At 40.1% G+C, this 19,202-nt stretch overlaps 1 protein-coding gene across 2 annotated transcripts in view; it reads right to left on the bottom strand.

Annotated features, from left to right (window-relative positions):
• LOC139444638 (uncharacterized) overlaps window positions 1-19,202 on the bottom strand; it is a 121,521-nt gene that overhangs the window by 24,155 nt on the left and 78,164 nt on the right. For both annotated transcript variants that reach the window (XM_071225557.1, XM_071225558.1), the window contains exons 5-6: window positions 1,543-1,695; window positions 750-856 (exon numbers count right to left, since the gene is read on the bottom strand). In XM_071225557.1, the coding sequence (XP_071081658.1) occupies window positions 750-856; window positions 1,543-1,695 (260 nt within the window). The remainder of the gene's footprint in view (window positions 1-749; window positions 857-1,542; window positions 1,696-19,202) is intronic.

The raw sequence follows: 19,202 nt of genomic DNA, 5'->3' as shown, positions 1-19,202 counted from the left end.
CAATCAAGAACCTAATAAATTACTCATATTACCATAGTCATGGTATTAAGTGCCCCCGACAAAATTCTAGACCAATTTGTATGTAATCTTCATCTGCTTCCACTACTGACACTGACAATTTACATGACACTCCATATTGTTGTGTAAATGTTACAGACAACAGTAGCATAGGAGGGGTACTGGTATATAACTGTATTGTAACAATAACTGAAAACATTCTAGTCTCATCAACACATGAGTTTGTTCACTACCGCTAGATCTCTGAAAACAAATTTAACTTTTCCAAGCGCCCCCTTAGTCAAGTTTCTAAGAACCTTGGATGCTTATAACAGCAAATACAGTAATAGTTTTATAATTTTATGACGATTAAAGGAATGTGTTTAGTGAGTGAGTGAGTATGTTTTTACGCCGCTTTTAGCAATATTCCAGCAATATCACGGCGGGGGACACCAGAAATGGGCTTCATACATTGTACCCCTGTCGGGAATCGAGCCCGGGTCTTCGGCGTGACGAGCGAACGCTTTAACCACTAGGCTAACCAACTGCCCCAGGAATGTGTTTATGTTTCATGTAGAACAGTGTACAGTTTCAGTCAATCAAGTACCAATTAAATCATTTATATTGATAACTTTATGTTGACTTAAGGGGTTCGTTCATGCAGGATAGGGTACAAAATCCTTAAATCAAGGAGCCATCCATTAGTCAACTTTAAACATAAGCAGGCACTGAACAAGTCGTAGTCATCTCACCGGGTCCCAGTTGCGGAGGTTGATCCTGGGCGTGACCTCGTCGTCGTCCTGGTCCACCAGCTTGACCCTGGTGCTGGGGTCTGTGGGGGGTGCTGCTACTGGGGGACCTGACAGATCAATGAGGTCACAACTTTATCAATTCACAAAAACAGGGAGAGACAATGTGTACAGAAGTTACTTCTACCGTGTTTGTTTGTTTGTTTGTTTGTTGGTTAGCACCGCACTCAGCAATATTCCATCTATATGACAGCAGCCAGAAAATATCTAAATCTGGACCAGACACTTCCCTCTCAAAAACAGTGTCTTCCAATTTACAATGTCATCAAGTTGTGAGCTCATGTTTGAATCTCCAGAAATGACATCATGAACAATGTTATCATAAAGTAAACTATGCTTCGTACTTCATTGTTCTTTGTGATTTATGACCGCCTCCGTGGCCTAGTGGTAGAGCGTCCGCCCGGAGAGCGGAAGGTCCGGGGTTCGATCCCGGACAGCGTCATACCAAAAGACGTTAAAAGATTGTTGTTAAATACTTGTTGTTACCCTGCCTGGCGCTCGGCATTAAGGGGCTAAAACAAGGACTGGTCGGCTCGGAGTCAGTATACTGTGTCTGAGTGGGGTATTCATGTTAAACTGCGGCATGGTATCTCCCCATTTCACCTCACCTCACCTTTGTGATTTATCACGTAGATATCTTATATATGACATTAGTACTTCAAGGGCCTCAGCAGACTGTTCCCTTTATTCAATATGATTATCATAATTTGATTATTATTACAACCGATGTTGGTACCTGGTGCCTGGCTGGGTTGTCTCCCCTTGTCCAGCAGGTTCTGGGAGTCGGGCCGGGATCTCCGGGCTGGTTTTTCGGGAGGTCCCTGAGATCCTCCACTCTTGACGACCACGGGCACGGATGTGGTGGAGGCATTGCCGTCACTCGGAACACCTAGTGAAGACAACAACACAGCTTGAAAAACCTGCTCTACAAATATCAATGCTGCCATATATAGTTCTAGTTCGATCACAACCAATAGATGAGTGAGTGAGTGAGTGAGTGAGTGAGTGAGTGAGTGCGGTTTTACGCCGCTTTTAGCAATATTCCAGCAATATCAAGGCAGAGAACACCAGAAATGGGCTTCACACATAGTACCCATGTGGGGAATCGAACCCAGTTCCTCGGCATGACGAGCGAACGCTTTAACCACTAGGCTACCGGCCTGCCCCACCAATAGATGTGGATATAATGTATCGTAATAAGCACTCTGCTCTAATAACTACCAATAAGACGAAACTCTTGACCAATCTGCAATCATCTTTATAAGCGTCCCATACTCAGACCTAAATATCAAAATTTAGGTGTTCATGCACCTTAATATCAAAATTTACATGAGAGTCTATATTTGGAATGTGAAGATTACAGATAACATTAGAGTAGAACTGTAGGGCTGACTTTGATCATAGAGATCAATAACACTAACTAAATATTGATCATTTGTCGATAAATATGCACCCTTAATTAAGGACATTTAAATTCTGGAAAAATGTATCTCTCGTATGTAAACATTTCAGGCTGTCAGCATAAACCACAAAATTTATCTTTCAACTCTTTCAAATTTTGAGAGCACTCTGGGCGCTTATTACGTCGAATATGGTAGTTGATTTTGACTTTTGATACGAAACAAGTGGCTTTTAGCTTAGGTCCAGGTATGACAACTTGAACGAGGATTCAACCTCACAACGTTATCACGATGTTGCATTCTTCAGGCCTCACTACCACACACCAATTTCTTTGTTTTCTGCACGTTCCCTGAAAATGATTTCTCAAATTCCACTTCCAGTGTCAGAAAATGTTAAAGGAACAATCTGAAAAGCTTATAACAGACAGAAAATACAGCTCTGAAGAAGGGTGTATGTTTTATATATACAGGTCATGACTCAGGAATTTATACTACAATACAATGTGTAATCCTTTTAAACTAGGTCACCATCAGCAAAGCCTCTCATGTTAATTTATGTATCCATTGGGCAACAAATTTGTTCCCTAACCATTGGGTCAGTGGTCAAAATCAAAATCAAAAACATGTTTCTTAAGCAATTTCTGAGAGTGGAGATCATTTGAAAAAACAGAAATCATACACATTGTCGCTTTTCTTATTCTAAGTTCATTATACCTTCCACATCAACCTCTTCTGAATTTATTTCTTCACTGAAATCATTTACAGAATTTGACAGAAGAAAAACAAGTCTCTCAAAAAATAAATATTTTTTCACATTTGAAAAATTTGGATTTGAAGATCAATAAACAAAATCATAAATAAAAACTTATCTAATCAGTAACTAAATTATCATTCCTGATACATGCCTATCTATGTCAGTAAATATTTTCAACTGCAAATGGTTCACAAGCTAATTACAACAAGTGGTACAAAATTCAAGAACAATGACACATGCCTCGACCCTGGCAACACTATTCATGCTCAGCAGCATCAACCAATACGGGATGACTCAACACAAAGACACGACACCTCGAACATTAATCATTAATCTCACGTCAATCAGTCAATATGTAATTATCAGTCAACAAGACAGGACAGTATTCAGGCCAATATTTCTCTAATCCCCATCGATTCCATGTAGCAGTTCTGTGTATTACACGAGCATGTCCCGCTATTTACAATCCAGCCCGTCCTCTGAACCGAACCAACAACAACCCATTTACAATCTCGTATTGATCCGACTGGTCAATAACAACACACGGCTGTCCCATCCCTAACAATTTGCATGTTGCTGATGAGGGTGGGGGTCTGTGTTGGCGAACTGATATGCAATTATCAATGCAGGAAATATGGCTGAGAATCAATGTTCCCGAGTTGCTGCATAATCCAGACCCATCTCATGTTTCCCTGACAAACACTGATATCAGCCTGTTATTTAATGTCTTTTGACATCTTGATAATCTGATTCTACTTGGTATTATGAGAATTAATCAATCCGGAAATAGCTTTATTCCAAACAAAGGACAATCATCCATCTCTATCTCTACTGGAGTATTGTAGACCGTCATAACCAATGGCTTTAATGATTTTCTTATTCTTTTCTGTTTCTCAGGTATCGTGAAGAGAATGGAGATGTGTTGTTGCCGATAGAAATTTCACGAACAGCCATGTGTTGTATTTCTGGGTTTAGTTAATTGCCTTTCAGACACAAAAATACTTGAAGCCATCACAAAAGGTACACCAGTAAACATACACACATCCTTTGTTCAGTGTTATATTAAGATCAGGAAGAAGATAAAGAACTCATAATTTTTCATGAGTTAATCTGTCATGTCTTTTGAGTTGAATAATAAGGAACCCAAACTAAAGATCGTATTTTTGAAACCATAAATACTTCATTATTTAGTCTATTATTCTGTGTCTATTAATCATCCTTCCTCAGAAGATTTCAGAAAGGTACATTAATACTTCAGCTATATTTCTACGTAAACATCCCTTAATTGTTCACTACAATGTAACAAGAACCTATGACTCACTAATGTGGCCACAGGGTCCTCTTGCACAAAGCGATCTTAGCGCTACGGTCTCCGCTTCCCACACAGCTGAGTCTGAACACCCTTGTGTCTTGGAAGGTCAGGGTCCTTGTAAATGATACAGTATGTCATCGTCTTCTACATCATGATGCTCATACTATCAACCAGTGGTTTGCCTGCTCCCGGACAGAACCACTAATTCATTGATGCTGCCAAGATATACTCCCCCCCCCCCCCCCGACTAAAACACTATTCACTCTATTTTATATTCGGGGGTGGGGGTGGGGATGTTTGGGCTGTGGTGCTGAGATTTTGTATGGGGACTAAAAACCATATATATTTTTAATTTAAAGTATCAATCTAAATATTTGTTTCTATTAAAAAAATCTGGCAACAACTTATTTCTTGTGCCAGGCAATTTCTTTCTTTTTTTCCAACACCCTGAAGCATAGTTAATTTTTTCATTAAAGCTGCAAAACCAGATAATTTTATTGATTAGAGTATCAGTCTAAATATTTGTTATTGTTTTTTTAAAACATCTTGCAACAATGTATTTTTGGTGCCAGGCAATTTCTTTCTGTTTTTCAACAGTCTGCAGCATAATTATTTTTTTCAAGAAGGTTCATCGACAATTTATTTTTTCGGATAACATCCCAGGGCTTATTAAATGCCGGTCCTAAATCACTTTGCAGATGCCAAATGGTGGCCAGGCTATGAAAATCTGATGCCAAATTTCAGTTCTTTTGAAGAAAGAAGCAATAAATTTCATAAACATGTGTCTTATCTTTGCAAAATGTGTAAATGTTGATCGTGCATGTTCACTTGACTACAGCACAGATTGAAAACAAATATTTCATTGAACGCTACTTTTTGTTGTTAATTCTGGACATTTCTTCGCGGATTTCTTCAAGCTATTATTAGAAGCATGCCCTGTATTGATTCTCTGCACTGTCACACAAAGTCCGACACATAATCACCCTGGGGGCCAAGAGCTATAAAAAACTTGTACGATCGAAGATTTGAAGTAGGGTTACGATGGTATCAATAATACCTGATTGAGCTTGGCACTAAAACAAAGTCCTACATAGTTAAGATTTACAAATCCTAACAGAAGGGACTTAATTTCCAAGATAATGAGGTGGAGAATAACAGAGTGAGTGAGTGAGTGAGTGAGTGAGTGAGTGAGAGTGAGTGACGCTGCATTCAGCAGTATTCCAGCTATATGACAGCGGTCTGTACATAATCGCGTCTGGACCAGACAATCCAGTGATTGATATCATGAGCATCGATCTTAGCAATTGGGATACGATGACATGCATCAACCAAGTCAGCAAATCTGACCACCGATCCTGTTAGTTGCCTCTTACGACAAGCAAAGGCCATTTTTATGGCAAGTATGGGTTGCTGTCATTGACCCTACCAACATGATGCTCATACTATCAACCACTGGTTTTCCTCCTACAGGACACAACCACAGTTTGTTGATGATGCCAAGACATTTTGCTTTAGATTATAAGCACAATTATGTGCGAAGATCAGCCATAGTGTCAAATTGAGTGAGTATTGTTTTATGTCACTTTTAGCAATATTCTGACATCATGGTCGGGTCACCAGAACCGGATTTCACACGTTATACATGGGATTCAAACCCAGGCCTTGGCATGAGAACTGATGCCTTAACCACTGGACTACCCCACTGCCTTAGACACCAGAATGAGTGAGTGAGTTTTGGTTTTACGCTGCTTTTAGCAATATTCCAGCAATATCACGGTGGGGGACACCAGAAATGGGCTTCACAGATTGTACCCATGTCAGGAATCGAACTTGGGTCCTCGCATGACGAGCGAACGCTTTAACCACTCGGCTACCCGACTGCCCCCCCTAAACAACAGAACTGGACTTCAAACACCAGAATCGGATTTCACACATTACGCATGGGAATCAAACCCCGGCCTCGGCATGAGAACGAAGGCCTTAACCACCAGACTACTCCACCACCCTAGGTGTCACAACATTGACAACAGACACATGGTTTATAATGATTATGCTTTATTTTTACACATATGATATGAAATGTATAAAGTGTGTAAATATCTGTGCACTGGTCTACAAGATTGTTAAATAGACTGAGGTAAACATCGCACGGTTTCCAACGTTCATCACCACTAGCGTGTACAACAGACTGACAGCAACAGACATGACCAACACAAACACACCAACATCTTCACTCAGTCAGATCAGGAACACCCGCTATAGGCTGCCTTAGGTATGGTATGTCTTGTTTGGAAGGATGTGAGTGAGTTGGGTTTAAATGCCGCTTTGCACAGTATTTCAGTTTTAGCATGGCAAAGCCCAAAATGGCAGGTTGTAAATGGTTCAGTCTTTGTCAAACCCACAAGCATAGGATGGTGTCACAGACCAAAGTTTATAATTGAGTGAATATGGGACTCAAACCCAAGACAAACTGACCCAACTCTGCACAGTGTCCGCTGGGCCACCATGCCATCATTCTCAGTGTGGAAGATGTCTGGAGACTTCTATGACATTTGTATGAGACAGTGGAACAACAAAATGAATCCTTTCATATTCAGAAATGTATGGAATGTTTGGAAATATACAAGATATATGAAACATAGATAACATAAGAGTTTGTCAATGATGCAAAATTTAGCAACTGAAATCTATCAATCCGTCATTAACAATCCTAATAAAATGACGTCCAATAAGGAGCACTATACATGTTAAAAAATTTTAATCAAATTTTGACTGAAATTTCATCTAATCATTGAAAACACCTAAATTACAGATCTAAGTTAGACCATACTCACTTTCAATATACTAATAAACTTTGATAAAACAAGAATATCAAATTTGTGATTCAATAATATATTTCAAACAAGACACCCTCAATAACCACACTGTTACATTTCATGATATGAGAGTATTGTATCATTTGGCACGTCTCTTATCAAAATAATATCAATTTTTGTTTCCTCCTTGAAAAGACATGATAAATAAATAAGATAATCATTGTTATTGTCAATCCTAGACTCCTCAGACACATATTACAAAGTGCATTCACTCAATCAATGCACTAGCTGTGACCACAAACAAAGAAACTAAACAATTCACTACAGCACTTGAACAAAGTGATGCCCTCACATCAATACATCAACACCAGAGGGAGTTTGTTCTGTCGAAGCTAAGCACCATATATTAACACAACAGTGTTGGTCAAATACAAGTGACACGGTGAGCGGGCCGGCGGACATAGCCCGAGATGGAAGATATATGACCCGTGTCTCACTGTTACAACACAACCACGGGCTGACAAGGACGACAATGGGGTACGCACCGTGAATACAAATTACCACGAGCATGCCTCCGGCACAAAGCTTCTCTGAATAAATATTCCAGGACTATTTGATACCATTGTTGCGAGTAAGGCCAATGGTTTAAACAGTTAGTAAAGATTTAGTGGACTAAACACTACCTTGTTTTGTTTGATACAAGAATGAGATCAAATATACTGCAGTTTCAAAGGACAAAAATAGTCCTGTTCAGGTAAAGGTGTGTTTGTATAGTTTAAGATTATTTCTTGTGAATTTGGTATAGTTCTGTAAAAGAACACCTATTTACATGTTAAATATTTCAATTTTATTTGTTAGCTTCTTTTTTTAAATGTTTCTATATGGTCAGTCTTTAGACACAATTACTTAGAGGACATCATCTCCTATACTTACAAAATCATTGGTACATATTTAGTTAAACAATGCAGTGATTAAATATCAAAAAGTATATTCAGATCAAGAATGAAAAGATAACATGATTAAAACAGTTGCATTTTAAGTTAAATTTTATAATCTTTTTATGAAATTATTATTTACAATTTCAGCCATGAAAGATGTTTTGATACAAATCCATGACATATCGGTAAACACAAACATACCTATATATGTGTGTGATCCTATATTCCTACCAACTAATACACCTACGTACATATATACACTTTCACGTCCCATGGTTTACAGCACTGGGATTGATATGACATACTAGCACCTGATTCTGCTGTCAAAAATAACTGACCCACATTTATCATTGACATTTCATATTTCATAATCAGCATACAGCAACACTAATGAATTTGTACACTTATAAATGTCATAAGTAAAATTGGGTAATCTCAGTCTGTGGATGCCCTGATTCACATGAATCGCGACCAGATTCAAATACCCAGGGTGCATTGGTGCAAGTGCCGGAAACGATATTACATCGCGATTGTGCTGATACCTGACTGTCTATAGCGTGTGAGTGAGTTGGGTTTAACACCACTTTGAACAGTATTCCAGTTACATCACGGTGTGTGAGCTTAACGTGGGAGGAAAACCTGAAGAGATGCATTTACCACTTTGGGGTAACCCACCAGCACATGCATGGTGCTAAAGGACCAAGAAATATAGGATTTGAGGTTTCTGGTGTCCCCAAGAGACGCATGTCTGCACACCAAATTATTGCACCCTAGACAACGGTGCCAACCTTGTCCCTCTGCCATTATGAACTGGATTAATATTATTTGGAATATCACTGAAATTACACTACAACCCTGCATCCTTAGTTGTGTGAACTGGGTATTGAGGGGTTGACCTTAAATTATTTCTACAAGAATGTCAGTGTCTACATTTGGATGTATCTCACAGAATACTTTTCTCTCAAAACTCACATGCTCTAATGACTCTAAATAAAACTGCTTCTCAAAATATAAGTTTTCCCCAGACAATGGCAGTAACACAACTGTATCGATTCATAAAACAACATATAAGTTGATCAAGATTCTCTTTACTGATTCAACTGCTGTGACAAAGTAAATTCATATTTACCAAATGATATATTTGAGGTTAAACTTTTAGTAAAGTACAAATTCTAGTTTAAGAAACTGTAATCCCACATATAATATTTGTTACACTTGACCACTTTCTACAAGGCATTGTGTGTTCATAGATTCATAGTTGACTGAGTGCTGTGGTAGAATGTACAGCTAATTAATGCATTATGCCGTTACTTAGTGCCAGTAATTAGGCAAGGCTGGACAAGGAGGAATGTTAATTACCACTGCTAATTAATTCTAAAAAAACACCTGTTGTTCATTTATCACTATAAAAACACTGTGAGCAAAGCGAGATTTAACTGCACACTTAATGGTATTTTTTACTTTACTGGCGGAAAGCCAGAAGTGATGCAGGTCATGGACGTTCACCACTTGGGTGTAATCCACGAGCATGGGAATGTGATGCTTACACGGAATAACCTACTTTCTTTCTGAATTCTGTTGATTATTCTTGGAATATTTTCAGAAATGAGAAAAACTTAAAAATAGTTTTTTAACATTTGAGCAACTTTATTTTAACTTCCTAATTCTACTTTTGTTTACTATTTAACAAACATAAGTCCAAATATGTTTCACTTCAATCTACAAAAGAAATATAAAAAAATATGTCAATAAAACTGAAGGAATTTATGACATTTTTCTTCAATCTCTAACATTCTTGCTCTTAAGTAGAAACAGTTATCTGAAAAGTATGTGAAAAGAAGTGGCCTAGAATCTCAACAGAGCATGTAATCGAACCAGCAGTAGAGAGACAGCTGTTAGATATCCACATACCGAATTCAACGTTATAAGCACCCTGCTCTAATAAGCGCCCATGGCGATATTTGTTAATATATTGGCCAGTGAACAATCCCAATTAGCACCCCTTCCGATTGATCAATGTACACAAGACTTATTTATTCAAGTATAATACGCACTCATGTGTTATATGCACCCTTACTTATGGGCAATTAAATTCTGGAAAAATATATCTGTTGTATATAAATAGTTCAGACCGTCAGCATAAACCACGAAATTTATCTTTCAACTCTGTTTTTCCCACCAAAATAATATTCTAACAAGAGCCCACTATTTCTAATTTTGAGAGCGCCCTGGGCGCTTATTACGTCGAATACGGTATGTCAAGGCCTTCAGTGCTGTACAGGGCAGTGTGACATTCAGTACACTGTACACAGAGACCTCTTGGACAGCATCCAATAACACTGGCTTTATGGTATATTACACACAGGGTCATGTACACTTCATTATAGACTTGCACAAGTCTTTAAGACAATAATTAAATCATTATTTCTAGATTATGGAAATAATGATAACAGGTTGTCCCTATAAGAGACTGGAGTCTTTGTACTGTCCACATATCTAGACTTGCCTATTATATTAGGAGGATAGAATTACTACATATCCATGGACTTTTCTTTCAGTACAGCCTTGAAGCAAGGCTAACTTCATCATTACAACTTGTATTTTAAAACTGAAATATTATATGGATTTATATTGTTTTAGTGTCTATTGAAACTCCTTATTTTATGAATTTAGGTATTGAAATATTTCATGAAACTAACTTGTTGGTGTTTTATTGAAATATATTTATGTAAAATATTAGATATGAGTTAGATAATAGTTAATCAAATACAAAGAGCTTTTATTTCATTTGACAGATCCTATGTTACATAACAAATATAAAACCCTCAGCTGATGAAAATAACTGAAGAAGTCAAATATGTATCAGATTAATAAACTGTAAGTCTAAAACATATATTTCAGATATTTAAATAAAGTGCCTTTCTATATCTATTTGCAAATAATCAACCTTTTCTTACTGCAGCACATTTAATGAAATTTATTGTTTATATTTGAATGTTTTTCAAACAGATTTATAACAAACAAAAACAAAATGATAAATATGAAAGATTGAGGTTAATGTTTTTAAACCTGTATTTTCCCCTTCTGTTGTTCCCCTGTTCCCCAACACTCCACTTTTCTTGGAAAGTATACAAATTCAGGACATGGAAAGCATGAAGATGTAATTAACCCAGAAAGTAAATAGCTTCTTCACACTTGGCTTGTAAGACACTGCCAGCTCAACTGTTAAGAAAACAACCCCTCCCCTCAACACAGCTGCTTAAAATACGCTTACACAGCATAAATACATACTTGCACCCAACTTCACAATATCATTAATATCCGAGAGATATGAAAAAGAGATAAATACATCATGAAGCCCAATTTTCAAATATCTATCAAAGACGACTCCACCCTTGACGAGAGGGCTTACAGAGCAGAAATTGTCATCAATCAACGAGCTGCTAGTTAGGGTTATGATGAAGTCAGCGTTTGATTCATGATGAAGAGACATTTGTATGTTGGCAGCCTGTACTGGGCGTGACAACGCCCCCTCAAAAACCTCGTCATCATTCACACTGCATCCTACACATCGCTTCTGGTATATATTAAACCTTTCCAAAAATAGAATTTCTAATATTGCATACATTTGTACCACTTCAAATTGTACTTTCTTGATTCTCTTCCTACGTTTAGACTTCATGAGCTAAATACAGATATCACCATTCATTTTGTACCAGTAATCTAGGTGACATTACTACATTGGAAGAAAAGAAGTTCTTAAAGTTTTCATTGACCAACAGAGTCTCTGACATGAACATAATTTAAGAAAAAGATTGGTCAAACTGTCTTATAAGATGTACTCTAAAGGAGCCCTGAAAATATGTTCATACTAAAGATATCTAGACTTGCCAAAGGAATACAGACTTGCAAGGATATTTTTGTCGTAGAGTCTGTATGAGAGAGAAATATTTCACCAGTCATGGACTAGCAACTCACAGCCATGTCAAACTCGGATGTCATGATCAAGAAAAATGTACATACTGGCACTACTGTTTCAAGAACACTTTAAAATATCCAAAAATATGTTTCCGTGTTAACCAATGCCGCATGTATAATACTGAAGTTAAGACAATATCAGGTTTGCATTAGTCCATATATTTTTCATCCTCTTCTTCTTCATAGATGGTGGCATTTCGGTAGGGAAAGGATGGATTCCTCCCCACGGACTTCCTGAAGTCATTTTGAATATAGGGATTAAACTTGATGAATTTGCTGCGATAATGTCTTAAACATCGGAGCAGGACATCATCAAGAATTTCTGTTTCATTTTCGTCTATATTCAAGTCACGAAGCCTCTTGGACAACATAGTGGTTGGATCTGTGACGTCACCCTGACATATGTACTGTAGACAAGAGTTATCACTCCTTGAATCTGGAGAGTTATCTCCCCCTGATGGCACTGACCCCGAATCTCCCTTGTCCCCATCCTGGGTGAACCGGTGGAACTGTGTTGGAGACACAGACGAGTATGACACAACAGACGGATGAATACTGGTCGCATGGCATGTATTGAGAGCCACGCCAGCATTATCACTGAACGACACAACGCGGTCTTCGGGAATCTCACAAAGTGGCGCAAGTGATTGTTTCCTTTGCGAATGCCACAAGCGATGGATGTCTTTCGTGAATCCTCGCAGGAAGTATTTCTGCATTTTTCGTTGTTTCCGGTACTCGTCACTGTAGAGAGCGGTACACACGTGATTCTGACACCTCTCAACATCCTCCATCAGCAGAAGTGGGTACAGTTTCTCAAACTGGTTCACAGACCCAACCTGCCCGAGGTTACATTTTTGGAACACAAAGGTATACAGATGAGCCGTCAAGGCCCCCTTCCAAGAAGATTCGTCAAAACTGTGCCATAACTTCTCAAACATTTTCCACTTTTTACTCAACGTGACGCTGACCGAAGACGAGAAGTATCCGTGCGCCTTCTGCAGAAGCTCATCCTTCACCTTCTCACTGATAGAATCCGGAACATTTTCATACGTCTCTTTCTCACAGGTTTCTCTCACAGTGTGTCTCACAAGGGTGCTTGATGATGATGAGATGTGTGTCTCAGTTGTCTCAGATTCATGACGTGATTCACGTCTCATGTCATCTGCTGAAGACGAGGTTTGAGTCATTATTTGTTGGCCTCCATGTTGAATTTGATCACTAACTTGACCCATGGTCGAAGTACCATGTCTGAGAGTCACTGACTGTCCAAATTCTTTCATTTCATTACTTACACAATCAGATGATGAATTCCTCTGGGTTATCGTCTGCTCATTGAGTGTCATGTTAAGTGCCCTGTCAGTGCCAGTGGTCAAATGGTCAACTGTCTCTGACCTTCCAGATACCTGCCGGGTCATATCATCAGATGAGGAATGTCCTTGCCTTAATGATAATTCATTAAGTTTCATTTCAACATGCGTCTGATCACTAGTTCTGGTAAAATGTCCATCCGTCACACCTAAATCACCCTGAGGGAGCTGACGTGTCATTTGTTCTGAAGATGACAAATATGACTGGGTAACATTTTCATTCGCAAATCTAGTCTGCCCACTTGCTGATGTTGAGAATTGTCCAAAACTCTGAGTCTGGCCAGTATTCATGAGCACTCGAGTCTGTTGTTCTGCTGATGAAAATGATCTTGTATTTTCAGTATGTCCACCTTCAAAAAGATGCTCTGACCAGTTTTCAAAATCTTTAATTTGATCTTTCAGATCCTCGTCAATCATTTCTAATGTTTTCTGCTCAGTTGAAAGTGAAGATGAATTTAACACATCATCTGTGGGGCTTGGTTTGAGCTCACCAGTCATTTGATCACTCATGACTGACTGGTACCCCTCGCTTGACGATGAATAATGGCGGTATTTCTCCTGAGGAATATTTAGTCTCAGTTCTCCTGTAACATGCTCAGATGATGAAAAATACCCTTCACTAGATGTTGACAAATATCTCGACGTCATGTCAGATTCAGAGATCTTTAATTCACCTGTCATATGTTCACTGACCGATGTAGAACGGTCATCACTCGACGTGGAAGGTGGTCGTCCATAGTTTTGACCATCTCGCAGTTCACATGTCATAGTCGTTGAATATTGAGAGTCCGATACATCCAGGTCAGAATTGTCGGAATCGTCAGCCATGCAGGATTCTAATTCCTTCACAAAGTTATTGTTTTCCTCCAAATCACTGTCATATTCCACCTGGCCTGTGACGCGCACACATCTGGTGGTGCTACCTCCGTGCCACGGGTCTTCGTCAACGTGGACCTGGCTCTCCAGCCAGTCCAAGCGGTCAAGCTGATCAGATCCCATGCTCCTATTAACTTCGTCTGATGAAATATCTTCCATTTTCACTAACCGTGAATCTGAAATTTCTTCAATAATATTCAAACCATCGTCAGCCATGCTATTTAAATGTATCTGTTCCTGCGCAGCCTCGTTTTCTGCCCAATCGTCATAATCTAACTCAGAATGTTCAATTTCTTCACTCTCACCATCATTGTCACTTGTAAGCCTGCCTCTCAATTCCACGCTCGACTCATCCTTACACTGGCTAAGTCGTAATGGCAATTCCTCTATTGAATATTGCCTAAATGCCTCTGAAAATTCTTGGATCCGAGTCTCTCTATCGCAATCCAATGAATCATCCTCGATGGAGTGAATAGCATTAATATTGAGCTCACCAGTCGCAGTCACTTCTCTCTCAACGTTGTGTCCTACACTGCTGCCGTCAACTGTCTCCACTTCACTCACACTGTTAACATTCTCTGCTGGAAATTCATTACGGCTCCACGCCCTGGTCACATTTGCATGTGTTAGATCCTTTGCTTGCTGATCCTCTAAACTAGGGCTATTAATCAACATTCCATCATCAGATAGAACTGATGGAGAGCAGACGGCATTTTGTTCAGTTTCAGCATTTAACTTTCCCACCTTGCTGTGACCTGAATGGGCTAATCCATCACTTGTACTGGCAGAGTCCACCGATGAATGAGGGGTGGACAGGATGGTTTGTTTACCATCAATACTAGCACCTGTTTCCAGCACACCGTATGCAGTTCCTGACCCATGAAACTGTGTCACCCCACCCTCACTGGATGTAAACAGACGCTGCTGGGAGGACTCTGTGCTCAAGCCAGTGTGACTGGAATGTACCCGGCCCCCCTCCGCCACCAAGTCTCGTTTATTATCCTCTGTCCTGCCTGTATGCCTCAGGTTGTCATGGCTGTCACTTAATCCACTCAAAGTCTCCTTGTGGACAAAAATATCCCCCTCATTATCACCTCTTGTATGAAGCCCCTCCGTCTGACTGCTAATCTGGAAGGCTTGAGTTTGCTGGTGTGTCAATACTGTATGTGAAGTATCTGTGACCACAAGACTGGATTCACTCTGCAAATTATCCTTGTTTGTTTCAACACTTCTCGACAAATGCCTCTGTCCCCCTGTCGTCTCAGCATGTCTATTACCCTCTGACTCCACCCCACCCTCGGTCTCATCAACAAACTGCCCCCCCTCCTGGCCCCCCCACGTAGAACTTCGATCTTCTGTCTCCGGTCTCTCCTCCACCACAGATGAGCTAGATAAATCACACGCCTCACTCTCAAGTCTTAATGAAACAATATCGGCCTGTTTTCCTTGCAGAACGTTGCCATTATCATCAGTCCACAAATCATCTTTCCATGATCCTTCCTCCCTTCCTTCATCAATATCAGTTTTGACAGTAATAACCTTGGATGTTTGTGAGAAATTAGTACTATCATCTGATTCTGATTTTGTAGTTCCGGTCACAAAAACTAATTTATTTTCTGTGTTTCCACTCGTCAATTCCACATTATCAACTGTTCTCTCACTCGATCCACCACCTAAAAAAAGGCTGCCACTGTCGTTATCCTCGCTTCCTAGTTCAGTCTCCTCCCATGGTGTGTACTGATCCTCAGGAAGTGCAGATACTGTGACCGTATCAGGGGTATCAGATAGCTCAGCTCCACTCCTCACACCACTTTTACCTGTCAGGCTTAGCGTACTATCATTTGTACTATGTAAACTCTGTACACTAGCCTCTGTGGCTGATGCTGTTCTACTGTCAGTAATATCCCTTCCATCCTCGGAGCTGTAACTGTATCCTTCTCTTGTTTGAGATATATTGGTAATAGTGACCTGCTTCGTTTGTGTAGTTGTCACATTTGTAAAAAGATCCGACTGTAAAACTTCAGATGTAACTGATCTTGAATTGTCTGTTGAGACAGAATCTTCTGCCTCGATGTTTCCATCATTTACACTTGCAATGTGTACATCATTACGTGTGGAATCAGGGGAGACAACCCTGTCCGTCTCACCCCTTTCACTATCCACAAGAGTCGAATCAGAATCAGAACCATTTTCATCAACACTTTTCCCAACCTCAACATTTCTATCACAAGACAAACTTGCTAAATCATACGTCCACATGGGTTTTCTTTCAAGGCATGGCCCATTATTACATGAATGTTTGGATGACATTGCAATAAATTCTTCCCTTCTGTCCGTGGAATTGGTTGTTACATGAATGTTGTCTTCTAATATATACAGGGCCTGATCCTTCTGTTGTGAAGGGCTGTCTGTGTCTTCGAACAGGGTACAGATCAGTTTATTGTCACTGAAGTTTCTCTCAGTGCTCCATCTCTTCTTCCTGACGGTGATGGGGGACAGGGCATGTGGTTGGATGAATATTTCTGTCCTCTCTGTGTACACCGATGACAAGCCCTCGTCACTGGCCGTATTGTCAGCTATATCCGATTCGGAGACTGATGCATTGGAACTTCTTGAAAATACATCAGCTGACACAGAATTTGTTACTCTTGTCACATGGGAGGTCACTCTCTGGCTACCTGAAGTGGTTTCATGACTGTTATCTATTTCTGCAGTTTGAGGCGACACATCACGTGTTACATTGTCGGATTCAACCACAAAATGTGACTCTGTCATCTCTAGTGTCTTGCCTGCCCATGTCCCTGTACGTGGTGCCATGTCGGATGGTTTGTGTGATGTCCTATCCTCACTGTCTCCCACAGCCTGGATCAGACCAGGTGATGGTTCAATAGTAAAATGCTCTGCAGTCACAGTGCACTCATCTGAGAGAACATTTTCTGTTTCTGGACCACGAATTGCTAAAACATCTTCTGATTCACCATGCAGAACATTCTGTGCCACCACACTTGGCAACACAGTTTCAAAACTTGTTTCATAATGAGCAGACGGCAGTTGGCGTCCATCTTTGTCTTTTGTTGCATCAATAATGGCTTTGTATTCAACCTTCACATTTTGCCCATCATATGTATCTGTGTCAAGGGATTCAGTTGAGCTGCAAACTTTCTGACGAACAACTGTCGTCTGCTCAACCTTCGTCAAATGTTCATGTTCAACAGAGTCACCTGTGGAATGTTTCTGAACTTTTTTCACATCCACATTAGTTTTTGTCACAGTTTTTGTGGTTTTCTTCACTTTATACTGAACTTTTGTCCTGATAACTGATCTCTCCTCCACTGGTAATATACTTTCGGACCTGTCAGTGAAACACAGCCCATCTCCATCATCCATGATTTCCCGCGTCTGCTCACCTTCGGCAGACGACACTTTAGGAGAATCCGCCATGTTCGACAGGTAACCCAGATAACCAGCTTGCACACTACAGCTTAAAACTTCATTGTCAGATTCATCGATATGCAGCGTGTTTGTATTATCACTGTGCAGAATGGCAGGCTCTTTCACCACGCCACCTGTTGCATTCAAAGCTTCCCCTGGTGTAGTTACACAGGTATTCACAGTCTCACAGTTGGCTGTATTTACCTGCTTGAGCTCATCAGAACTTATTGGTGATTCCTCTCTCTGTGTGGCATATTTACTGAGTTCCTCTGTGGCTGTATACAAACTTGTCCTTTCATTAACCTTTTCATCACTATCCCTCACATTTGTAGCATACTCTGTAATATTGTCAGTCTCTTTCAAGCCAGAATGGGTCCCATTTTCAGTTTCAATAGCAGCTGTTTGAGACACCGTGTTTATTGCCAAATTCTCACTACTGAATACGGCAATTTGCTCACACGTCTCCAGGTTTCTTGGATCTGAATTGCCAAGTGTCACTGAACTGTCAGTTACATTCAACAGCCTTTCACTACATTCACTTGTCTGTCTGGAATTGGCATTAAAATTCTCTGTAAAATCACTTTCACCACCAGTGCTGACAGAAGAAGCATCTGAACGCCTAGTGTTTACAACACCCACTACACCGTATGTCAATTCACCCGTGTTTTTCACGACTTCAACACCACTTCCAATTCCCCTGCAATCGCTGTTTAGTTCTTCACCATAAACACCTTTTCCCTCCTGGCGACTCCCACTCAACCCAGAAACTGAAAAACCAGACCCGTCCACGCTCTGTCCTGAACTAAACTCCACATTTTCTGTTTCTAATAATTCCTGGGTTTTACCATTTCTCGGAGAATCTGCGTCAGTGCTAGTGTCAGGGTTCTCAATAACTACCGTTTCCTCACCACAGGGTCCAATCACTGCTCCCCCAACATATGCCGTCTGCTCACTTTCTGCTAATTCCACCTTGGCATTGGTCTTAGCTGTGATCACCGGGCTATAGCCAACCCCCTTCCCAAGTAATTCATCTTTACCGTCCTCCCTAATTTCAACAGTAACGTGCTGTTCCACCACATTATCTATTTTCCACAGGCTGTTTGCACTTTCTGCCCCATCACCCCATTCATTGCCCAGTTTTACGTCTGCCCCTGCAGCAGACGGGCTACTTAATCTATACTGGTCAGCTGTTGCTGAGCTTTGACCAGTGTGTTTCACCGATTTATCTCCTTCTGACAGTGGGGGATCTTTTACCTTGGGCCAATCTTCTGCTATTTTACCTGTCAGTCTCCAGTTTTCACTACTATTCCCACTTCTGCTTTGCTCATCAGTCTCGAGACTCAGCTCGGGTTTCGTGGCTCCGTCTTGAGTTTCATTGAAAACTGTGTTAAACAAATCTGGCGCTTTATTTTCATCTCTTTCTGACGTACTTTGAGTAGTAAATTCAGTCACATTGTGAGACTGGATGTCACTATCAGCTTTCACCATGACCTGACTCTGAGCCAGCTCTGTGACACCTGCAC

Source organism: Haliotis cracherodii, unplaced genomic scaffold (assembly GCF_022045235.1).
Source record: "Haliotis cracherodii isolate W230 unplaced genomic scaffold, xgHalCrac1.p SCAF_6, whole genome shotgun sequence".
Taxonomy (NCBI): Eukaryota; Metazoa; Mollusca; class Gastropoda; order Lepetellida; family Haliotidae; genus Haliotis; species Haliotis cracherodii.
This window is presented reverse-complemented; position numbering and strand designations above follow the sequence as displayed.